The sequence below is a fragment of the Rhea americana genome, unplaced genomic scaffold, assembly GCF_003343005.1.
Source record: "Rhea americana isolate MKP2758 unplaced genomic scaffold, rheAme1 scaffold_6, whole genome shotgun sequence".
Taxonomy (NCBI): domain Eukaryota; kingdom Metazoa; phylum Chordata; class Aves; order Rheiformes; family Rheidae; genus Rhea; species Rhea americana.
In genome coordinates, this window is record NW_028186756.1 from 3,854,426 (window position 1) to 3,876,549 (window position 22,124).

At 45.6% G+C, this 22,124-nt stretch overlaps 1 protein-coding gene across 7 annotated transcripts in view; it reads left to right on the forward strand.

Moving 5' to 3' along the window:
- The first annotated feature begins 466 nt into the window (after positions 1-466).
- Positions 467-22,124, forward strand: part of TMEM255A (transmembrane protein 255A) — a 29,351-nt gene continuing 7,693 nt past the window's right edge. For 2 of the 7 annotated variants that reach the window (XM_085319764.1, XM_085319765.1), the window contains exons 1-7: positions 2,319-2,403; positions 3,654-3,796; positions 9,021-9,083; positions 12,248-12,424; positions 16,906-16,995; positions 18,912-18,974; positions 19,959-20,047. In XM_085319764.1, coding sequence (XP_085175890.1) covers positions 2,334-2,403; positions 3,654-3,796; positions 9,021-9,083; positions 12,248-12,424; positions 16,906-16,995; positions 18,912-18,974; positions 19,959-20,047 — 695 coding nt within the window. In that variant the 5' untranslated portion in view covers positions 2,319-2,333. Of the gene's footprint in view, positions 765-2,318; positions 2,404-3,653; positions 3,797-5,242; positions 5,397-9,020; positions 9,084-11,509; positions 11,640-12,247; positions 12,425-16,905; positions 16,996-18,911; positions 18,975-19,958; positions 20,048-22,124 lie in introns of those variants that run through there. The other 5 variants (XM_085319767.1, XM_085319768.1, XM_085319769.1 and 2 more) reach the window with 5 other exon arrangements.

Sequence of the window (22,124 nt, forward strand, 5' to 3'; positions counted from 1 at the left end):
CGCCGCCGCCGGGCTCGGCGGAGAAGCCCGCGGTGTCCGCGTGTGCTCCTGGCTTCTTGTCTCCTCGTAGTGAGAACGAAGCGTAGTTAAACCTGGGGCAGAGCAAGGGATCCGCTGTCCCAAACCTCTGAAGTCTTCTGGAAAACAAAAATGCCGCAACCTGGGTTTTGGAGGGGGTTGCGCACGGCAGCTGTAGTAGGCTTGAAGTGGAAGTGGTCCGTGGGACGCCCGCAGGCAGTTCGCGTGCCGCTGTGGTGAAGTAACCAGCCGGATTAACCGCCGAGCTGCCGCCCGTGACCCTGCCCGCAGGGCGGAAGGCCGCTCGGCGGGGCGCGCTCGCGCTCGCGCCGGGGCGGGCGCCCCGAGCCCCCGGGGCCGCGCCGGCCGCCGGCGGAGGGCCGCTCGCGTCGCGGAGGCGCGGAGGCGGCAGGAGCCGCAGCGTCCTGGAAGCATCGCTCGGCTTTTCCTTCGTGCGAAAAGCGACGCCGGGCTGAGAACCGGAGAGGAGCGCTGCAGAGTCGGTGGGGAACGCTTTCGGGCACAAATCAGTGTTGAGGTGGATGCCTTTCGAGGGTGGCTGTTCAGCACGTTATTTAAAGCGGTTATGAGCGGACATACTGAGTAAGACCCAGGGTACGCTGAACAGCTGCAGGATCCCGTGCGGAAGTGCAAAAAGCACTTTCTTAATATACACGCAATAAAAAGCACGTTTTCCAAGAAAAGCAATGATACGGTTAGTGGCCAGATACGGAGACGAAGTGGAGGTAATCACATTTTACATTATTTTTTTTTATTTGTTCAGATCTGCAATGAAAAAAATCTCTCCTTGTAAGATTAAAAAAAAGCTCTCATCAATTTTCTGTATGAAAACCTTTGTTTCACTTCTTAATTGTATGTTGGTATGTGTCAGTTATGAGCTAAGAAATAATACAGAAGTTAGGAACGTGGAAAACATGATTGTTCTGAAACAAGTACAGAATACATAAATAGCATTTTGAGTTTCTTATTTTGAAGCATTTTCTTGCAGAAATATTGTTAGAAAATTTACATTTTACTGAAAGCTAATTCTGAGAAAAACAGCATTTCTTGCAGTTACTCATTGCAATTTTTGAAGCATTTCTCATGGAAAATGAAAAAATATCAGTTTATATGTGTGAAGTCAGTGCTCATGTATACTTTACACTCATTCAGACTTGTTCTGCAGGGTTATTTTACATAGTACACAAACATCTGCACACCCACATAGCCTAACTGTAAGGAATTCAAGCCGTGCAAGGAACATATGGCTGTTTTTTTCTTATTTTCTGCTCATTTTCCAGCCAGACTGCTCCAGTAACCAGAATTTAGGTCATCTGTGTAAGCAAGACTTGCTCTTTCTTTCTTTCCTTTTAAAACTGATCTAAAGAGTGACAACTTTTTTCCCCCGATTGCCTGAATTTTGCTCAGCTAAACCTTAAGTTTTAACGCTTTGGAACTTAAGACATTTATGAGACATTTTCTGGAGAATTGCACAAACCATATTTTAGTGTTTGGGAAGTAGTACATGCAGAACAGTCTGTTGTTTTGATGAATTAAGTACTTTAAAAGTTTATATTTTATATTACTAACTTACTTGACAGATTTAACAGAATGAAGGGATTAACCCCAAATGCAACCTTAAGTACCGTTAAACAATTCGGTACCTTCATCTCCATCCTGTAAAACAAAAAGTTACATGAAGAACTAAGGAGTGCTGATGCAATATATGGCCTAGATTTTAAGGGTACTCTAGCAGTTGTTTGAAATAATTTTTTTATTTGAAATTAATAACTCGCTATTACCGATTCCAGATGAGAACTGACTAAGCAGTTGCAGACTCTGTCTTTAGATCTTGTGGTATCCTTGAACTGCAGTTACAGATGTGCTCAAGAACGTAAGCAAAAGGTTTATAGGTGGAGAACCTTCCTTCTAAAGATACTGGTCAGTCTAAAAGGATGTTACTTTTATCTACAAGCCTTCTCTTGCCTTTTATCCTCTCGTGGTGGGTTGTTTGGGTTTTAAGCTTGTTTAGGACCTGTCTGTGTCTCCAAGCTCTTCCGCTTCATGCAGGTCAGATGACCCAGCCTCACGCTGATTCCCAGCCCGGTTCGTCACCGGCACGGCGAGGGAGCGCTCCTGCGAGCAGCACAGCTGGCAGGCCGGAGAGGCTGTGGAAGCAGGAGTGTTTGTGCTTTATCCTGGGACAGTTGTCCCTGTAGAGGAAGGGAAATATTTTGCACCATGTGTGTCCGTATGACTGTGTCAGTGTAGCTATTACAGTGAAAATAAAAGCTCTCTATATAGCTTTACTGCAAATGTGTGCAGACCCTAAAGAAAAGCCTGTGAGGCGCTGGGATGTACATCTTCAAGACAGAAAGCTGCCTAGTAGGGCCTGACGTGTCTTCTTTTGGGGAAATTTGGAGAAGGCAATTATCTTTGACTTGGCCTAATCTTTCATGCTTGCCTTGCAAAGTTAGCAGTTCCTTTGTACTGATGTTTTATCTTGCCACATATAGACTGTCAACCCTTGGATGCCTCAAATGGGGGTTCCCCAATATAGTTTGCCTTAGGGAATGTGCTAAACAGCAGTGGAAGCATCTCCTACTGTTGGACCACAGCTGTGCACTGCTTTGAAATAGCCTGGTAGTGTGCACGCCACTTGGGAGCTCCTGGGCTGGGAATCACCTTTGCTGTTCGGATGCTTTGGAGAACCACGAACTGCGGGCTGGGATTCAGAATAGCCCTGGCAGCTCACAGGGAGCATGCACAACCCCAGGAGTGTTAGAGGGACCATTCCAGTCTGTTATTCTGCCGGCTGCACTTGCTTGTGCTGGGCTGTGTTTACATAGTGTGTGAAATAAAATCAAAAGGATTGTTTCACAAAGTGGTTTAAAGATCACAAAATATCCACTGAACAAACACCTCAAAAGATATTGCTAAGTGTAACATCACAGCCAACTTCCCTTCTGGGCTGATGGAATTGCTACTTTATATTTATGCTCATTTGGGAGATCTATAAATAGATTTTAAAAAAAAAGCTAGAATTGGGCAGCTGTATATCAGCTTCACTAATCCACAAGTTCATTATTCAGAGTGTATAAAAATAGTTAGTCCTTGCTGTAAGTAGGGATTGATGCCATAGGAGGAGGAGAAGTGATTGTTAGTGGTGGTGTCTTATTTACACAGAAAAATATGGATGTCATATGATATAGTTAAAGCCAAAGTTTCCCCCTCAAAACAAGTTGTATGTAGTGTGGCTGTTTAGCTTGATGTAAGCAGACAGATCAGAAAAGTAGTAAGTGCCTAGGTAATACTTCTTATTGGCTTAATTATCCCCGACAGGAGGGGCCTGGGAGGCTCCTTTGTAACCAAATGAGCTTTGCAGATTTACAGTTCTTGAGGCTCTCTTATTCCGTATCAGAGCAATGATAAATAAATTGGAATTCAGATGCCCTGACAGAGGTTGATAAAACATGTAAGTAAAGGTGAGAAGTGAGAGCCAAACAAAAAAATATTCTCAGATTACAAGAAAGGAAATTCAACATCATGTGGTTGGCGGTGGGAGAATAATTTTGAGATACCGTGACTGACCCCAGATGGAATTAGCAAATTGTGTTGTGTATGTGTGTTTTTAGGGTCGTTCAATAGAAGAAAGAGAAATTCCCTCTACGTAACTGTGACTCTCCTCATTGTGTCAGTATTAATTCTAACGGTGGGCCTAGCTGCTACAACAAGAACCCAAAATGTGACTGTTGGAGGTTATTACCCAGGGGTTATTGTAAGTATAGAACTCCTAGGTAGGTCTAGAAAACTTATTGCCTACAAAGTCCCTTGTAATGCTGCAAATGTTATAAAGGATGATCGTGTCCTGAATATTAACATCTGCTCAGCTACTTCATTGCCATTTGATTTATTTGATTTATTATTATTTTGCACCTGCTGCTCATTCCCATGCAAAAATCCCATTCAGTCAAGTGGCAGTTTCTTCTGAGCTTGGTCATGCTAGCAGTGAGACAGATAAATTGATTTAATGTCAGCCAAAACAACCTTAGAACATTTTGTTTTCACAAATCAGACTAAGCCTAGAAGTAAGGAGAAGAAAGATCATAGATGCCAAGAACAGTTGGGAACCCAGGTCTTGAAATGCAGCCTATATGAGTTCATGGTCATAAAGTTTACTTACAGAAATACTTAATGATTCGGGGTCTCTGAGGAGGACTACATTAATAAAAGCTTTGGCAACTTGCTGAAAGAGACTGCATAGCAAAGCTACTGCCACATCGATTTTTATTAACAAGTGAAAATGGGAAAGGAAGATCTTGTAGCTTCAAATGACTTTAAATTAGAGAAGACAACTGGTGCCCAGCCGTCCTGTCGTTGGACATACAACCTTCTGCAGAAGCACTTGGAGAAAGTACATCATGCCTTTCCCCCAGCCCAGAACCAGCCCTTCTGCACATGTGCACTGCTGTACTTCTGCATTAGCAGAGATCTAACACAAGCTGGAAAGCAAGTCCTGGTCTGAGGAGTCCTCAGAAGGAACCACAACAAGGACCGACTGCAGGCCAGATTAGCTGTCTTAGCAGGTTGGCTGTAACTGCAGCCTGCAGGATAGAGGCTCCTGTTTAACAGCCATGGAGTATTGTGCACGTAGGTTTGCAGTCTGGAAGTTGGAGGTTTAAAGCCAGTCCAAGTCACTAGGTGGAAGGTTTTCCTGTCTTACATTTGTCCAATTTATTTACCATGGATTGCTGATCTCAAGGAGGTTTATAATTGTCTGTGGATAAGGTCTTCTGTGACTGAAGACAGGCACTTTACAGCCATTAGTTTGGAAGCTTCGTTATGGACTGTTTTGTCTGTGGCCAGAGGATTGCATTTCTGGCTTGTCACAGTAGCTCCTGCATTTAGGGTGTATGTGGTTTCTTTTTTTTTTTTTCTTTAAGAGAAAATACAGAAGGAAGGTGTTGAGAAGGATGACAAGCTGTCTTCAAACTCTCAGTACTTATCCTATGCCTCGCCAACCTCGGCTGAATCTCATGTTTCAGAGCAGATCCCACAGACTGATGCAGATGGGTAGAGCCTGTTGTTCACATCCTCTTGACATCTCACTAGCTATTTATACTCTGAGAACGTCAGCATCGCTTACGGTTTTGTAAGAGACAGAATTGGCTCAAGGAATTCATGAGTTTGTGGACTCAGGAACAGTGTTGATTTACTTACTTTTTTTCAGAGTCAGCCTGACTATTTGCGATTGTAGGCTTGTCACCAAATTACTTCTCTCAATTAGTTTGTTAGTCTGCTGGGTGGAAATCTGTGATGACCTCACCTGCCTCCCTGCACAGGAGAAAATTTCAGTCTGCTGCTGGATGCTTCAGCAGGTACTTAAAATAGCTGATGTTTTGTAACAAACTGGGAATTCTCCCTTTGCTGTGGAAGAAGAGCCTGCTGTGAGACACGAGTGCACAGTTGTGCCTGAACACAGGAACAGCCCCAGAGAAGCAACTCCATTTGAGTATTGTCATCCAAAAGTTTGCATGAATGTCAGGCCACCAATGATTTTTTAGTGATGTTACTGTTAGTACCCCATATTAGTAAGGAAAAGATTTCTTCTTGCGTGGAGTGGACTCACAGAGCAGGCTAGTCTCGCAGAATTTCAGTTGTTCTTGTAGGAGGGATTGTGGTCCTGTTCTGCCATTCTGCATGTTGGTTTCTGTAGGATGGTATGAAACTCTACTGATCTCATGTTCTCCAGAGGGAATATTATTTTCATATAATTCTCTAGGAAGTTCAGAAATTCCCCTGAAGCTACTCTAGTATTACCCATTAAGAGACCTGCTCAGCCCTTCCTATAGCTTAGTGCCTCTCAGCCAAGGGTCTCAAAGTGTTTTGAGTAAACAGGGCAATAGGCTCTGTACAGATCACTACCCAAAGCTGGAAGGGGGATAGTGGTCTGTGGTCCTGTGGCAGATCTGTGGCAATCTGGATTATATGCAGATTAGCCTGCACGTGATGCCGCTTTGCATAGGTGCTCTCAGTGTTGCACACCTAGCTGGCATGGGCCCATCTTGGGGGGAATAGCAGATCCGTACTGGGCCATGAAACCTCCAGGATGTCTTATAGCTGTCATGCCTAGTGCACCATTGTTTCTTCCTCCGACTTGCATGCTTTGGGTGAACACCTGCTAGCAACGGCATGCAAGGAGGAGAAACATGCAGAAATAGTTGCCTGATGCTGGGGATCATCTTCCCAGGATGTTGCTGAGGATGAACAGAAAAGATTTAGCAATCTAATTTAGAACTGATCCTGGAGACCTTCCACAGATCAGTGGGTATTTATTTATTTATTTATCTGTACAAACAGTGCAGGGAGGCCTTCACCCCCTTTCCTGACTGCTGGCTGACACCTTCACAACTACTTCTGTGGGCACCTAAGTTGCACTTCCACGAGAAATAACATATCTATGGCAGGATAGATGGCCTGGGCCTGGAAGTGCAGGCTGCAACAGTGATGCTTTGCAGACAAAAGTAACAGGCGCAGAGGTCAAACACCCCTGTGGGAGTGAGGCTCACAGACTGAGAGATTAATTTGAAAATCTTGCTTCTTTTTAAGTAATAACTTAAAAGTTCTTTCCTTCTGTTGTGAGTCTAAGAAAAACATTCTTCAATACTTTTCCTCATAGCTTTGGGCTTCAATAACTCTTTCTTGCTGTATATAATGGAAGTAGAGCTTCCAGCTGCTGCAGAGACTACCAGATTTTGTGCAGGTCTGTGCAGTACAGACAGATGCAGAAATGGGACAGGGCCTCTCTGGAGGCCCCAGACAGAACAAGGCTCACAGTGAAGTCTCCTCTGCGTTGTCTTGTGAAAGGCTGTTCATGAGAAGTGTGTGCTGCCTCCAGGTTCAGCTTCCCGCCTCAGTATAAATGACTGACCTTTCTTAGGCTGTGGCTGGCAAAGCTCTTCTGTAATGATTCCTTATTAAATGTATCAGCCTGAGGCTTTACTTTGGAAAAGCACATTCAGTTGGATCCTCTTCGTCTTTTGACGGACTTCTCAGGGGATCATCTCCACCATCAGATAGCAGCGATACAAGTGATGCAGATAACAAAGGTCCCTTTGTCCCATCAGTGAAAAAACACACGTTTTTTCCCTTTAATGCAGGATGATTCCACTGATGTATTTGGTCTTTTCCTGTTGGATGTATAGTTTCACTCCAGTTCTTTTATCTTGAATTATCTGTCTTTCACCTTTTGATTTGTGCTGCTCTGAATCACTATGTGGAAGTTTCTCCAAATGTGTTGGATCAAGCTCAAAAGGCACAAAATAGTTTTCTTCAATGTTTACCTTAGATGCATTTGTAGCCAAACAGCTTTCCTGCTACTAAACACCACCAGGCTAAAAATAGTACCTGGATCCATGTTGCTGTTAATGCCTGGATCTCCTAGGTTTTGGTCTGTAAAAATCCCATAACCTGTGGAAGGTGGGGATAGTTGCTTGCCCAAGCTGAGCAAAAGAATAATAGAAGATCAGCCTTATTAATAAGGGTCTTGCCCAGAAGCATTGGCAGATTAATCTGAGACTGTTCAGCAATGCCGCCAGCTCTCTGCACCTGTCTGCCTGCTGCCACAGTATTGAGCAGTGTCTGGCTTCATTGCTATGCTGCACACCACGGTGGTTAAACAGTCCCTGGTGTGGGGACAGCGGTGTCTGAGAGGAGTGCAAGGCAAGCAGCTGGGAAGCAGCAGCTCCGATGGGCTGCTCTGCTTTGATCCTGTGCTGTTTGAGTCAACACCCATTACTGCTTTTGGCACTAGCACCAGATATCACAGAGCTTAAGCAGAGTGGGAGAAGATTTAAGTCCAGCTTCTCACGGTGTCTGTGTCTGCTAATCTGTGTGTGTTTTTGCTTGTTAATACTGGATTTGTTAAACCTTTGTTTCCCATTCCTGGATCTTAGCACATCGATTCCAGGTTAACTGGCCCATTCTTGAATCACTGCAGCTTGTTTTCTGCCTTATTCTGCTGCTTTAGAAGTGGCCAGTTATTTAGCATCCTCATCCAGATCTTCTTCACCTCCACTGGTTTATCAAATGGATGTGTAGGCTGCTTAATGTGAACAACAGCAATTGTAGGACTTCTTCAGCATTTCTCAGTTTGCTGACCCATGGAAGCAGAGATGCATATCCTATATGCTTATCAAAGACCTTTCTAGTTGTGACAGTTACAGAAGTACTTCCAGAGCTTCCCTTGTGGTCAATGATTCCTGGTTAAAATCCTTGTTTCTGGCCTGATTGAGGTCTACTCTGTCCTAGAAACATCTCCAGTATAGCTAATAGTTTAAGATTTTGGAGATAGAGAATGGGAAATTGCGCTCCTAACTGACTTCACTGAGCTGAAATAAAAACAGAATTGCTAGTTACAGCAGCAAGAAAAGATGCTTTTGCTGGACAAGATCATTCTATTCAGTGGACTAGTGTGAATCCTTCCGGTAAAAGACCCTGATGGTAGGACTTCCCCTCCCTGTAAATGCAGGAAGGGTGGAAGAGGCAAGTGATTGCTAAATCTTTTCCCATTAAGAAATTTTCTTGAGCTGGACATTAAGTGGTTGTGCATGCCCTTGGTGTGGTCACTAGTGGCTGGTCCTGCAAACACTAGTGCTATGGTACAGCTAGGTTCACATGCAGAAGCTTCTGAGTGTTTGTGGAGTTGTTCCAAAACAGCAACACACATTTTCATCCATCACTCATTTCTCAGCATTAATGGGGAGGGGAGTGAATTAAAGTTTATCCTTTTGGTTTTTGCACATGCTTTTAGTGTCATATAAGTGATACACTTGGCAGTTCTAGCTAGTGAGAGACTCCACTGATTTTCTTGCTGAAGGAAGAGTGCTCACACATTCACAATATGTTCTTTTGCTGCTTCTGGATTTAATTGTGTTCTGTCTGCATGTGAAATATGTTGGATATCTTCCTGATTTAAATGCTAACAATATGTTGTTTTTCAGCTTGGTTTTGGGTCATTTCTTGGAATAATTGGATCAAACTTGATAGAAAACAAAAGGCAAATGGTAAGTTCATTAATTATGTAGACTTTTTGAAAAAAAACTTGACCATAACTCAAAGAGATTTTGTTTATAAAGAAGGAGTGTTGTTCTTTCTCCTAATCCTTCCAGGCTGATGTGATATAGTTCTTGAGAAGTAGAGATGGTTTCTGACAGCCCAAAGAGAACAAGATTGTTAACCTTGACATTTAAGTTTTGAAAAACATTCACATACAAAGTGACTATACGCAGTCTCATTGAACTCAGTGGGATCTTTCAGGGGTTCAAGTTAGAGTGTTTGAGATTCCCAGAATACTCAGCACTTCATAGGCTTGTGCCAAGTTCTTTTTGTGTAGAGCTGTTACAGCATGAGATACATAATATGTTAAATAAGATTAATATTTTTATTTTTAAATCCTTTTAAGTAAGTTTCTGGCTGTTTGATGCTCTGCAAAAATTGCTTTTGGCTACTTTCTACTTGAAGAAAGGGTAGAAAAAAAGATCTAGCAGGTGGTGTAAAAATCAGTCCCACAGAGTGGAGGTGAAAGTCCGTACAGGGCCCAGCAGAAAGCCACTTGTGTACTTAAAGGGGTCTCTGCTTTAGACGTGTCTAGAGAATAAGTCACTGAGGTATTAACATGATGAAAAGGCTGAAGCATGGTGTAATTGGGAAGCAACAAAGTTCCTCAGCACTGCTGATAAGCGTGTGTGTTCCTGGTCCTTGTTTCCAAACACCTCTTGAAATGGGAAGCAAGACCTAGAGACTGTGTGCTGTAATGCAGCAGTTGTGAGTGTGAAAAGCATAGAAGATGGTGGCTAGAAAAGATACTTTTATTGTAACTCTCATAGCAGCCCTAGGGCAAAGAAACATCTTGTTGCTTCAGTGTTCTTGCTTTGACAGCACCTCTGCACTCGTTCTTCCCCCAGCATGCTTCTGCCTATGCACCAGTTACAGTTAGCAGGTCGTATTTGGAAGGAGTTGGCAGCACACATGGTGGGTGTTACGTGCATGACCTGCCGTGGCCTTGGCTGCGCCCTGCTCATCACCAGGAAGGGGCCCCGGGGCTCCGCATGGGTGGCTTCAGTTACTGCCTTGTCCCCCGCCTCCCTGCCCAGCTGCCAGGCAGGCATGGGACAGAGCCCAGCTCTCTGTCCAGAGCTCACAGGAGGGTGCTGCCACCCTTTACTCCAGCCCAAGGGTGCCAGAACGACCGCCCGGCGTTGTCACCGCTGCCTGCGGACATCCTGCCCCTGCCTCTGGTTCTCTCCTCAGCCTGTGAGGAGGGTTTCACACGATGGAGCTGGGCAGCAGCTGTCTAGGCAGCTCTGTGTGGAGTCACGCAGGACTCTGCTGTCCCGTCCCATGGGGGCTGGCTCTGGGTTGTGACCAGCAACATTCAGGAGGGGAGCAGGTGGTCAGTGGATGTACGATATCACAGAAAATAGATGAGACCAGCACTGTTGACTTGATTTAATCATAACTGAGCTTGTGCTGAGGTGTGAGGGACAGAGCTGGCCCAGGTTAATGCTTTTGGCAAGCACAGAGGATGTGTGGACATGGCTAGGTCTTTGATGAATCCAGAAACATCTTGCAGATGTTTCACAACCCCCTCCTCTTCCTGCCCATGCCTGAACTTAGTGGCTTGAGGGTGTTGGTAACAGGGCTCAGTGTGGGGGAAAACTTTTGAGGGAAAACTATTAAAAAAAAAAAAAAAAAAAAGGTGTGGGCAGAGAGAGATCAAAAGAGGCTGGTAGCTAGCAGTTACCACAGGCTGTTGAGCTTATACTTTCCTAGCCAGTCTTCTCTGCTCAGCTGGCTGGAGGCAGTGTGTAGGGATGTTCAGTCCCGCTCCTGGAGAGCTGTGTGGACCTGCCTGGCTCCTGTCTTGACGTGGCTCACCCCCGAACAGCAGCTGCCATCTTCCTCTCCAGTGATTACCCTGTCCTTTGGTACAAAGATTCTTGAAGCCTGCCTGGTATAAAGGTTGCTCAGGGGCAAGGTGGGGGACTGTAGTGCAGCTGCCTGTCCCTCCAGCCTGTCCAGCTCGCCCAGCACAGCTACATGCTTTTGCAGCAGTGGAGCTGCCTTCGTGGAAAGGCTCAGGGATCAAATAGCAGGCTGTGCTGCCAACCGAGGCTAAGACAAATTGGCTGAGCTGCAGAGGTTGTCTGGATAAATTCCTGCTTCTGCTAAAGCAGAGGCTGGGCAGTGCTGTGCTGCTCTGCCCTTTGCTTTTCAAATAATGTGCTGCCTGCAGAGCAGAGCAATGGCAGGAGGGAGGGGGTGAGGCAGACTCGGAAGGAGAGGAAGACTTCTCTTCTCATGCTCAGGCAGGGCCCAGGGTGGGGGGGGGTCCTTTTTTTTATTATTATTAGTTTTTTCTTCCCTGGCTGTGCAACGGCTGTGTGTCCCATTTCTTCTGTCTTAGCAGGATTTCCAGGCCTCTTGCTCATCATGTACTAGCAGCATATCGGTCAGATTGAGAAGTGATCTTATTATGCCAATCCTGCGTCCTTCACAGGACTGCCCATAAATGACAGCGCGACTTGGACCTGACTTGTTTGCTTTCTAAAAAGCCCTGGGTATCCAGAGTTTATTCTTTTCATCTCTGTATCATTTTGTGCCCCTTCCTGCAGAGCACGCATGATGAGCTTTGCGAGGATTGCATCACAGCCTTCTAGGATTGCAGGCTAGCGTGTCTCTGCACTGACAGCAGAGAGGGCATCGAATAGCCATCGCTGACTGTCTCCTCACTTTATTCTTGTCTCCTTCTTACCCAGGAGCACTCAGTTTTGCAGTGGCATTTTTTTCTCCATTACATGTTTCTATAATACCACTGGCAGTACAGAATTCTCTTTTAATTCCTGTGAGCTTCCCAGTGCACTAGTTCGGTAAATGGATGTTGCTTGTTACTCAGTCACCCCTTAGTGATGGCAGGAGGAGCTAGATGCAACTTGTGCAGTTGTGCTCTCATGCACGTTTTCCCCATAACCTGGCTGAGGAATCAACTGAGCCCGTTTGGCTAAAGTGTGAAATAACCTGAACTGCCGCCTCTTAATTCTCTCCTGTCTGCTGACAGAAATAGACCTCTCTCCTTTCCCCACCCCAGTGTATTGGCTTTCACGCCATGCGTCTGCACTTCCCATTTGTCAAAGCCAGGGAAAGTTTTCAGCGGAGTTTGTTCCTCCAGAGACGCTGGCTGCCCGCGCAGACACAACCCAGACTGCGTGCCGGCGTTGCAGGCGGTTGTGATTTATACGGGAGCTACGTGGTCAGCAGTTTTCACATGACAAGTCAGCGTTTTGCGTGGCTTCGTAACAGTCATCCCTGCCATGGAAAAGTAATTACCAACAGCTTCGCAGCCCAGGTATTACTGGAGTGTGGCCCAAAGGGAACTTCTGACCAGAACACTCCTGTTTTATGGTTCCTATGTTATCCAAACCAATTTGTCTTTTTGTGTCTCAATTCTGTGCTGAGTAACTGATTTGGTGGGAATTACATGCATTAAGACAAATAGCTAGTATAACATGGCTTTTAAAAGGAACTTGTGCTTGTAGCAACAGTTTTGTCAACTCCAAGTCAAAAATCAGGTTGACAAATCATGAGATTAGTTGAAAAATATGGGATTTTTAACACGTGTTTGTATGTTTTAATTTGCCTTCTCATTTTCTTTAATGTCTTGTAAATTTTCAGTGTTTGGTTGGTTCTCAGGCTTTTTTTTTTTTTTTTTTCCTCCGAGAGTGAGAAAATCTTGCTTATGTAAAGTTTGCAAACCCATTTCTGACACCAGATCCTTAGATTCTAGTGCAGGTAAAGCCGTTATGAAAATATCATCATTAACTTTGTTTCTTTTTATGCAATCATATCCTCAGCTCTTGTTTACAGGGGGGTAAATTGAACAGATAACCTGGTGTATATCCTTGGTGTTTAGCTCACTTCCCACCTCCAGGAGTCATACTGCTTAGGGAGAAGACCCTTTTTCGTGCATGTATGAGACAAAGAAGTACAGAGGAAGGCTGAAATTTGTACAGAATAACTGAGGCCATAAAAGCCATTCCCTGTGCAGAGACTGTAAGAAGCTGTGCTTTCTCCCATTTTGTGGTTTCACTGGTTGTGGCAGTGGATTGGTGCAACTGTTATAATTGATAGTGCAATTTGTATTCCAGACAAGGGCATGAAATGGATCTGAGCGGGGAGGAAATGCTAGCGTTGATAGCTAATAGAAACAGCAGATTCCCGGCACAGGACCTGATACTCTGCAATAGCAGCTTGTTGCTAGTGACAGTAAGTTGTTTATGTGCTCACCGGATTAATGTTACAATCTGCTCTAACTGCTGCTGCAGTTTTTATTTGCAGTGGGGCAGTGGAAGTCTTGGATACTTCGCTTCATCTAGAAAACTGCTTTATTTTCTCCTTTTTTGAAGCTAATGGAAATGAGCGATTGTATGGGGGCTGTTCCCATTGCCCCAGGTGAGCCCTCCTGCACCTCCACTGCTGCTGCTCCAGTTGGCCTGGTCTGTACGTGGATGTTGCTGGAGGTTGGCAGGGGCTGCCCTTGGTTCCTCGGGTGCTGACTGTGGGATGCAGAAACATCCCCTTCCCCCTCTCTTGGGTTTGAGGTGCTTCTGTGGTCCTTCCCGGGCCTTGAACGCCTCCCTTCCACCAGCAGAGCCTGCCTCCTGGCGGCCCTGGGGCAACTGTGTGAAGCACCTTTTAGGTCTCTCTGATCTATCTGTGGGAGGAGAAACACAAGCAAGCATTTCCTCGGTGCCTTGCGCTCCTTTGAGCCCCTTTGTTCAGTTTCTTTGGCTCCTCTCCTTGTCTTACACCCTTGTTCCATCTCACCCCTCTCTGCCTCATTACCTTCCGTTTTTCTCTTAAATTGTCCTCTCTGATCTTGTATCATTCAAATCTGTGGTAGCACCTCGAGTCAGCTGCAGGTCCTGCCTTTGCCAGTCTCCTGCCTTACGGGTTTTGATGCTGGCCTTGCTCAGGCTGCTCCACTTGCAAGTTTGGCTAACAAGGCATCTGGCGGGGCGTGCTCATTACTCCGCTCGCAGGCAGCGGCTCCCCGGAGCAGGGCTGCGTCCTGGGAGTAGAGGGGTGACAGCTGCCTGCCCTCGCCTTTGTGAGCGCCCTGCCTGCGGAGATGTCTCGGCGGCGTGATCAAAGCGAACCGAGCGGCGCTTCTCTGTTCTGCTGCCGTCGGAGTCCCCTGCGGTGCAGCCTGAGCGCCTTGATCTGTGGCTAGCTGCCTGTTCGCTGGCTCGCGGATCTCTCCACCGCAGCCATTTGCATCATCTTGCTGCTTTCTTCCAGATCAAGGAAGCACTGGTTATGGTGCAAGCTGTTATTTGGTAATACTGGTCCAGCAGATGGGCAAATTCTGGCTCTTGGTCTGCTTTCATGTGGGCAGGATGGACACAAATGTGTCCAGACCCCAGCCTGGGTTTTTGCTCCCCACGGTGCTGCTTCCTCAGTTTCTGTAGTTGATCATGCCTCTATGAGACAACCTCCTGTGGCTGGTTCACATCATCTGCAGAGAGGGAAAAAGAAACCCCTGCTTCACCCCTGCCTTCTCTAGGGCCTTTGAGGATCTTCTGTTCTCCTTGTGAGCCACTTCAGCCAGTAGGGGGGAAAAAAAAAAAGGGTGTTTCAGATAGAGAAATATCCTGTTTTTCTTCAGGATCATATTGACAGGCAGGGGCTTGCTGAGCCACTGCCTGCAAGTGCACAGCTGACCAGGGGGCCCGCAGCAAGGGGAGGAAGATAATGATGTAAGGTGATTTGGGTGAAAATGGTGTGGTTAACTTACAAATCCTGAGATACTTTAAAAATGCATTTAGATCCTTTCTGGCTTGTGTTTGCCAAGGGTTTTGGTTTGTCTTCCTGAGGACTTGATCTGTGTGTAGTGAAAGAAAATGAGATTTTTGGAGTGGCCTCGTAACTTCAGCACCTGGATTTCTGCAACAAATATGCCCCATACCAGGAGATGCAAGGTATCTGTCAGTGCTGGCCAGGCTAGTTGTTAGTGTGGTGTTTATATTATTATTTTTTACTATTGCTTGAAGCTCCTTTTTTAAAAAAAAAATCATTTTTTTTTGTTTGTGGAGAAGCCATTTTTAACAGCTGCCAGGGATCAGCAATTGAAGGCTGCATCACTAGAGTGAAAAACCATGGGGGGAAAACTCACTAAAGCTTTCAAGGGGAAGCTTCTCCTTTAAAGGAGATGCTACTGTTCCCAAACCATGTCCTTGTGAACCTGTTTATGGGGCTGCATTGTCTGAAAGGCAAAAGCTGGCTGCTGACGAAGTAATTCTGTCGCCCCGCAGTGACCCCCTTTTTTTGGTCTCCCTGTTCAGTGTCTCCCTTCTGTTCAGTTCCGGCAAACCCCTGATATTTAGCGCCCGGGACATAACACCGATGTTTTGTAGAGGACATTCATTCCTAGCACAAGGTGCAGTACCACCGTGGCTGATGCCAAGGAGGCCTCGCAGACGCTGGAAGTGAGTCACATTTGAATGCCACACTTACCTTCCCTCCACGAGCCTGTTAATACCCTCGGCAACGTTTTGGCAGGGTGGTGATCGGCCTGGAGCTCTGCGCGTGAGGAGAGGTGGTCTGAAGTGTTTTGGCAGAGGCTGAGCTGCAGCACAGGAGCAAGGAGAGGTCACATCAGCATTCATATGTGGTTCCTCCAACTGAAGGCTGCCGCTTACGTGGTGGTGGGGGGGGGTGTTTAAAGCAGGGAAGTGGGAGTAGAGGCTTCTCATTTTGCATGTCTGGGTTGCAGGTTGAGTACTCCTGTTTTTTTTTTTTTTTTTTTTTTTTTTGAATGCTTTAGCCCTAATTTTACAAACTGGTAGGATGGGACTAGCAAAGGAGGATCAGGCACATCTGAATTTACTGCTTGAGCTAAAGATAGAGAGCTCTGTTCTTGCAGTCCCTCCGCGTTGGTAAGCCCTGTGGGCCGTCCCTGCAGCAGCCCTTCAGGGCCTGGCTGTAGTTAAGCAGCACAGAGGAGCCTAGCTGGGCTGCAGCGAGGGTGTAGGCTGGCTTACGTTTCTGTGCATATAGCTGCATAAAAGCATTCTTTCCTGAATGTCCAGTCCCACCACGGGGGTTCCCATGCAACAACGTCCTGTGTTCGTACAGCATGACCTATAGATGAGGAAGGGCACGAGAGAGAGAACATATTTTAGTCTGCTTGTCATGGGAATAAAACATGAGAGCCAGCTCTATAAATTCATGTTTGGCTGTTGAGGCAAACCCCTCCTATGGTATGACGGCTGTGCACTCACCTCTTTTCCTGCCAGCTGAAGAAGTTCCTGCCCTTAATCCATCGTTGTGCTAGAGCTCAGCCCTAACAGTCCCTGAGGTTTTGTGGCCCTTGCTGGCTTCAGCAGAAGCTAGTGTGGCTCATGGGCTGAAATAGTGAGCAGCTCTCGTGGCAGCTCTTTGAAGTGGAGGGAGAAGAGAAAAATCCTCCTTTTCAGGGAAGAGTTAAGCACAGCAGCAGCCGGGAGAGGAGGTATATCCACAGCCTAAGGTTAGCACCTGGGAATCATAAGTAAACTTACGTTACAGAATCAGTTCTCCAGAGATCCTGTCTGGCAAGATGCTGCTACTTCTGCTGCAATGCCTCTACCTCCACTTAAGGACAGACTTTCCTCTGAGACACAGATCCCATTGATGTCAATGAGACGAGTCTGTGCAGCCTGGGCAAACATTTGGGCCATTGATTGCTTGAGGGCTTATTGACTGTGGTTTATAAATCCTTGTGGAAAGGGCATGAAACACTTGGTTGTGGAGAGGCAGATGATAGTTTGCTTTGTTTTCCTTTCTCAGCTCGTTGCATCGATCGTCTTCATCAGCTTTGGCGTCATTGCTGCATTCTGCTGTGCCATAGTAGATGGAGTCTTTGCTGCCAGGCACATAGTAAGTGCTCCCAGGAGAACAAGGGTCCTGCAATACTTTTACTCGAGGAAGACAAGCATTGTGTCTACATTCTACATCAGACCACATTACAGTTTATAAATATATGTCATATGCTGAATGCTGTTATAAATCAAAAACTTTAGAGCAATGTATCAGCTTTACAGAAAGATTTTTAAATAAGCAATTAAGCATTAAGATGTTAACCCTTTGTTACACACAGTATTTTTGTGTATGTTTTATGTTAGTAAATCTCAAAACTGCAACATATACTGTGATTTATGAGTATTGTGAAATGACAGTGTACAAACATTCATCTTATTTTTGGTAGAAGTGGTTCTTAATGCTAATTGAACCACTGTATGTTGTAGTAGAGTAACACTTTCAGTCAGTTCCTAGTTTCCATTCAATGACTTAAAAAACTCAAAAAACTACTGCTTTGATGATGAGAACAGTGACATGCAAAAACCTCAGACTGTTAATATAAAAATAAAAAAAATCATAATTCCATTTCAAGTTTTAAATAGAAATGTGTAACTGCAAACATTTTTTTTCCTCCACGTTTCTGCTGTTTGGTTTCCATTGTTTTATGAATTTTTAGTGAAATGGTATTAAAAAATAGATTTGAGGTTTATTTATAGTCAGAATGGAAAGGAATTTTGAAAAGTCAGTTACCCCTTCCATATGTAAGCTAGCTCTTTATTCTTCTGAGTAAAAGAGACTCCTCTTTCTTGCCTCTGAGTGTCCAAATGGTAGAAAGATGACTTGAAGGCAGAATTTGCTGACAGGGGAAAGGGTAGCTCTGCTCAGCTGCGTGGTAGGTCGCCATCTGTCTGGATGTGATGAGCAGGTCTTGGCCATTTCTGTCCCCCATTTCAAGGACATGTGAAACATTAGCTTTGATAAAAATGGGAAACTTTTTTTGACTCCTGGCTGATCCTGGCCATGAGTATGAGCTCTGCAGACTTGCTCTGTGATTTTAGATGCTGACCTCATGGGCTGGGTATCGGCATGAATTGGCACTTCCTCCCTGCCAGCTGCAGGGATGTTTGTGTGTCTGCAGCAGCGAGAGCTGTGCAGTTGGAATGACAAGGGCTCTGGTTTCTGCCTCTTGCTTAACGAACAGAATTTGGCCTTGCTTCACCTCCTAACCGTCCAAGAATGTCATCTCACTCGAGATGTGCTCCTGCCACACCAGCACATAGTGTTCCCTTTTGCCTGCTGCTGCTGTGGCTTGCCACCGTAAGCTTTGGATCAGGCGCCCACAGAGCAAGTCTCACGGCTCACAGGAAGGGCCTTGAGCAAGGGTTTGTCTCCATGGTGCATTAACCAGTGTGCCTAGGACAAGGGCAGCTACCACTGTCCTTGCTGATCCTGATACAAATTTAGTGTTGCTTTCTCTGAGGTTTTGGCCTGGGGTACACGTTTCCCCTAAGTGAGATTTTAATGCACGTTGTTTTGCAGGCTGAGCTATTGATAATCCCCCAGAGATTTCCCATAATTTCCTCAAGAGCCCAGAAAGACAAACATTGCCAACAATTTAATGACAGGTTGTTATGAGTCAGCATAAAGAACCCCCAGGAACATGTTGGCCAGCTCTGGGATGTGCCCGGGGAATGAGGAAAGGATAAATCAGTTCAGGGTAGCTGCTGTCACCCAAAGGAGGACAGCCTGTTCCTCCCATGTTAACTTCAGTAAGCATGTGTCTCAAAAGACCAGAGTTAAAAATTATCTGAGGCTGGGGGGGGAGGGAAGGGGCTGCCAGGTTACTGAAAAGCCACTGCATTCAGGTGCTGGTGTGAGAGCAGGGCGCTTCTGACTCTGACCCATCTCCGCTAGACGGGCTGGCTGGCAGCATGGTTGCCCTTTCTGGTTTTGATCATAATGCAACGCTAAGTCTGGTACTTCTTCTTTGGCAGGACCTGAGGCCGCTCTACGCAGGACGATGTCAGTATTATTCCAAGAGTACAACCCCACCGGAGGTGAGAGCAGGTTTTACTACTCTGTCTCCTTGAAGGGCCTGGCTTTGTGTTGCTGGTGGAGAAACCAGCTGCTGGGCTGTTGCTGTGGTTCCCCGAAGTTCTGCGGATGAAGGAGATGGTGGGAAGCAGGGCCTGGGAGGGAGGGAGTGCTAGGAAAGTCAGTGTGGGTCTTGCTCCATATTTGGCACAACCATCCTAATGAAGGAGCTGGTAGAGAGGAGGCGATGGGAGAGGGGAAAATGCACCAATTTATATAGATCTTTAGCAATCCATACATTACAAGAGCAGCAGGATGGTGAATTGAGAGTCCAGACAACAGTAATTTCTAAGTGTATAAAGAGCATGCATCTTCATCCACACCTCTGCTGTCTTAATGGCTTCCCTAAAGAAGACAGGCAGGGGCAGCCGTTCCTGACAGGTAGTGATAATGCGTCTGTGGACATCTTTGACCGTCTTTGCTCTGTTCTGGGAGTTCCTCTGAGATTTTTCTCTCAGGTTTTGAATAACCACTATATTTCAAATTAAAATGTCTGTTTGAGGTGCAAAATAAGTACTGTCCAATGACATGGGTGGGGTCCGTTCTCTTTTGGGCCCTCGCACGTATACCTGAGCAGTACTACCCACAGGCAGACAACTGATCTCTTTACTTCAGCTGTTTGCCAACATGGGAATTTTTCTCTCAGGTAGCATCATCCTAGATCTGGTCTGTTTGTAAAAGTTGCACAACCCCCTTCCTATGCAAGCACATGCTTATTTGCATCTTCTCTATGGTGGGAGGAAGGGTGGGAAAAAGTGTCTTTATTCCTATGTAAATGTGTGCTTCATAGGAGCTGTATTGCCAGGTAAGGAAAGAAAAATCTGCCTGGGGCTAATCTTGATACCAGTGCAAAATCTATACACCGAGCAGGCCAAATAGCAGCAGAAACTGTGTGGTGGTTGTATCCTCATGTGTATTCCCTATGTGTTTCTTCTGAATTCACACAGGCAATCTGTCACCCACAACGCCGTGCACCCTGCACACCCAAAATAAAAACCAACACCTGCTTCTGTTGTGACCTGTACAACTGTGGAAAGTGAGTAAGCTGAAAATACCATTCCTAGCCATGGGAAGAGCAAGCAGTGGTCATGCTGGTTTGCAGATGTTTGAATGGACAGGATAAGGCCCAAACAAAGTATTTATTAATAACAGCTGTTGTAGGAAGAGGATTTACATTGTGGTTGCTTGCTGCAAGACTCCCAGTCAAAGCGTGAGAAAGTAAGAGTAAAGGGGTCTATGAAGTACACTGAATTCACTCCAACTGCATGTGAGCATGCTACAGGCCAGCCTAGCTGGAAGGGTGAAGAGGGCAGGAGTTCCTGGTACTTCTATTCTTGTTGTTTTCCCCAGCTTTTCCCCTGCTGAGAGTCCCTTGTTCTAACACCTTCCTTCTCTGTTGGCACCACTATTTCATTGGGGTTTATTTTGTTTCAGAAGATTGAAGGGATAAAAACTGGGATACTCTTCCTCATCTACATCACTGTATCGTCCCCCACCTCTGGTAGCAGGAAGGAAGGTCCCCAGGCTACTACTTACTGTACTTGATACTTACTGATACTTATTATTATGACCTGCGTGTTCATAATCAGTTTCCTCTCTGCCCCGTCAACGTCTTTCATGGTCACAAAAGGGTGAAAAGTGCACCAGTGCTTTGCAGAGATGTCGGGAGGGTCATTACCAGTAGAACACCACAGCGTGGTGATCACACTATCATTGAATCTGCCTGATGTGCCTAAGCTAACTGAGCTTAGAGCATGCACTGCAGCATGTCATTTGGAGGTTCTAATGTGTGTCAGCAGCCAATTAGTAAATTGATTTTCTTAGTGTTGTCCTTTGCCTAGGGCTGCTTAAGCCTTAATATCTCTGATAGCACTTGGTTTGACTGGCCCCACCACTGACTGTGGTGGAGGGTAGATCAAAGAATGCTGCTGGGGCAGGATAGTTTGCTGCACTGAGAAGAGCAATCCATGGTTTCTGGCCTGTAGGACTTTATTTCTGTGCTAACCACTACAGAGAGGTAAAGCTCATACCTACCTTGGACAGTTTACAGAACACATTCCTGTTTACTATGTGAAGGGAGTAATGCACAGAGAAGTTACAGGAGTGGAAATACTTGTAACTGTTCCATATCGATCCTCTTTTGTTAATCAGGTTGGTTCATGGTTCTGCCTCTCACTTTCTCCTCTCTTACATCAGTTGTTATAATCTTAATTTTACCTGGTGCTACACAAATGATACCAAAAAAAAAGAAAAAAAAAAGAAACTGAAATTTAGTAATGACGGAAGGAAAATGGCTCTTGTGAAACGGTGCAAGTTCCTGCAGGCCTTTCAGGGAGTCTGCTGGGGAGCTGAGCCTGGATCTCTTGGTTTCCAGGCTCCTACTTCTTGACCTTAAATATGAGCCAATTGTTCTCAGTTTTCTCAAAGGTCTTGTGTGGTTTGAGCCTCACTCCAAATGTGAGCTGAGAGATAAGTCATTCGTAAGCCCTTAGAATTGTTTGTTCCTGAGATGTATGTTTTCTTAAGGTGTATTTGCTGTAGTCCACTACATCTGATATATTACGCTAAAAGCCAGCCTGTTTCCCCAAGTGGCAATCAGAGAGAAGTCATTAGTGAAGAATCCAGCTTTTAAGACTCTGGCCCACATATTGGCAAGAACTACTCTCCCTATTCCAGAATAATGATTCATTTCTAAATATGATTCAGCTGAGTTTCTCTGTCTCTTTTCTTCATATGGAAAAGTTTAAAAGTGTGAGCAGAGGAACCTCTACCAGGGTCCCAAAGGTCCTGCAGTCCATGCCATTATAGAGTTGCAAAGGGTGAATACTGGGAGCACCGAGGGCCAAGAAGGCCGTGTTTCGTGGCCGTGTCCTGCTGCACCAGAAGGCCAGCTGTGCTTCCCTGTACTCTTGTCGCACTCGGCTGCTGTTGTCACTGTAAGAAGCTGCCAGTGTTGTGCCCCTAAGGGACAGCTGCTGTTTCTCTGGACATGGACTGGTTTCCCTGGATAATTCCCGGACTGATTTGTTAAACACTTAGGAAGCCTCTAGGATGAAGGCCTGGCTCTAAGGAGATTTCAGATAATAGAAATAAGAGGCAGATGCAGACTTGAG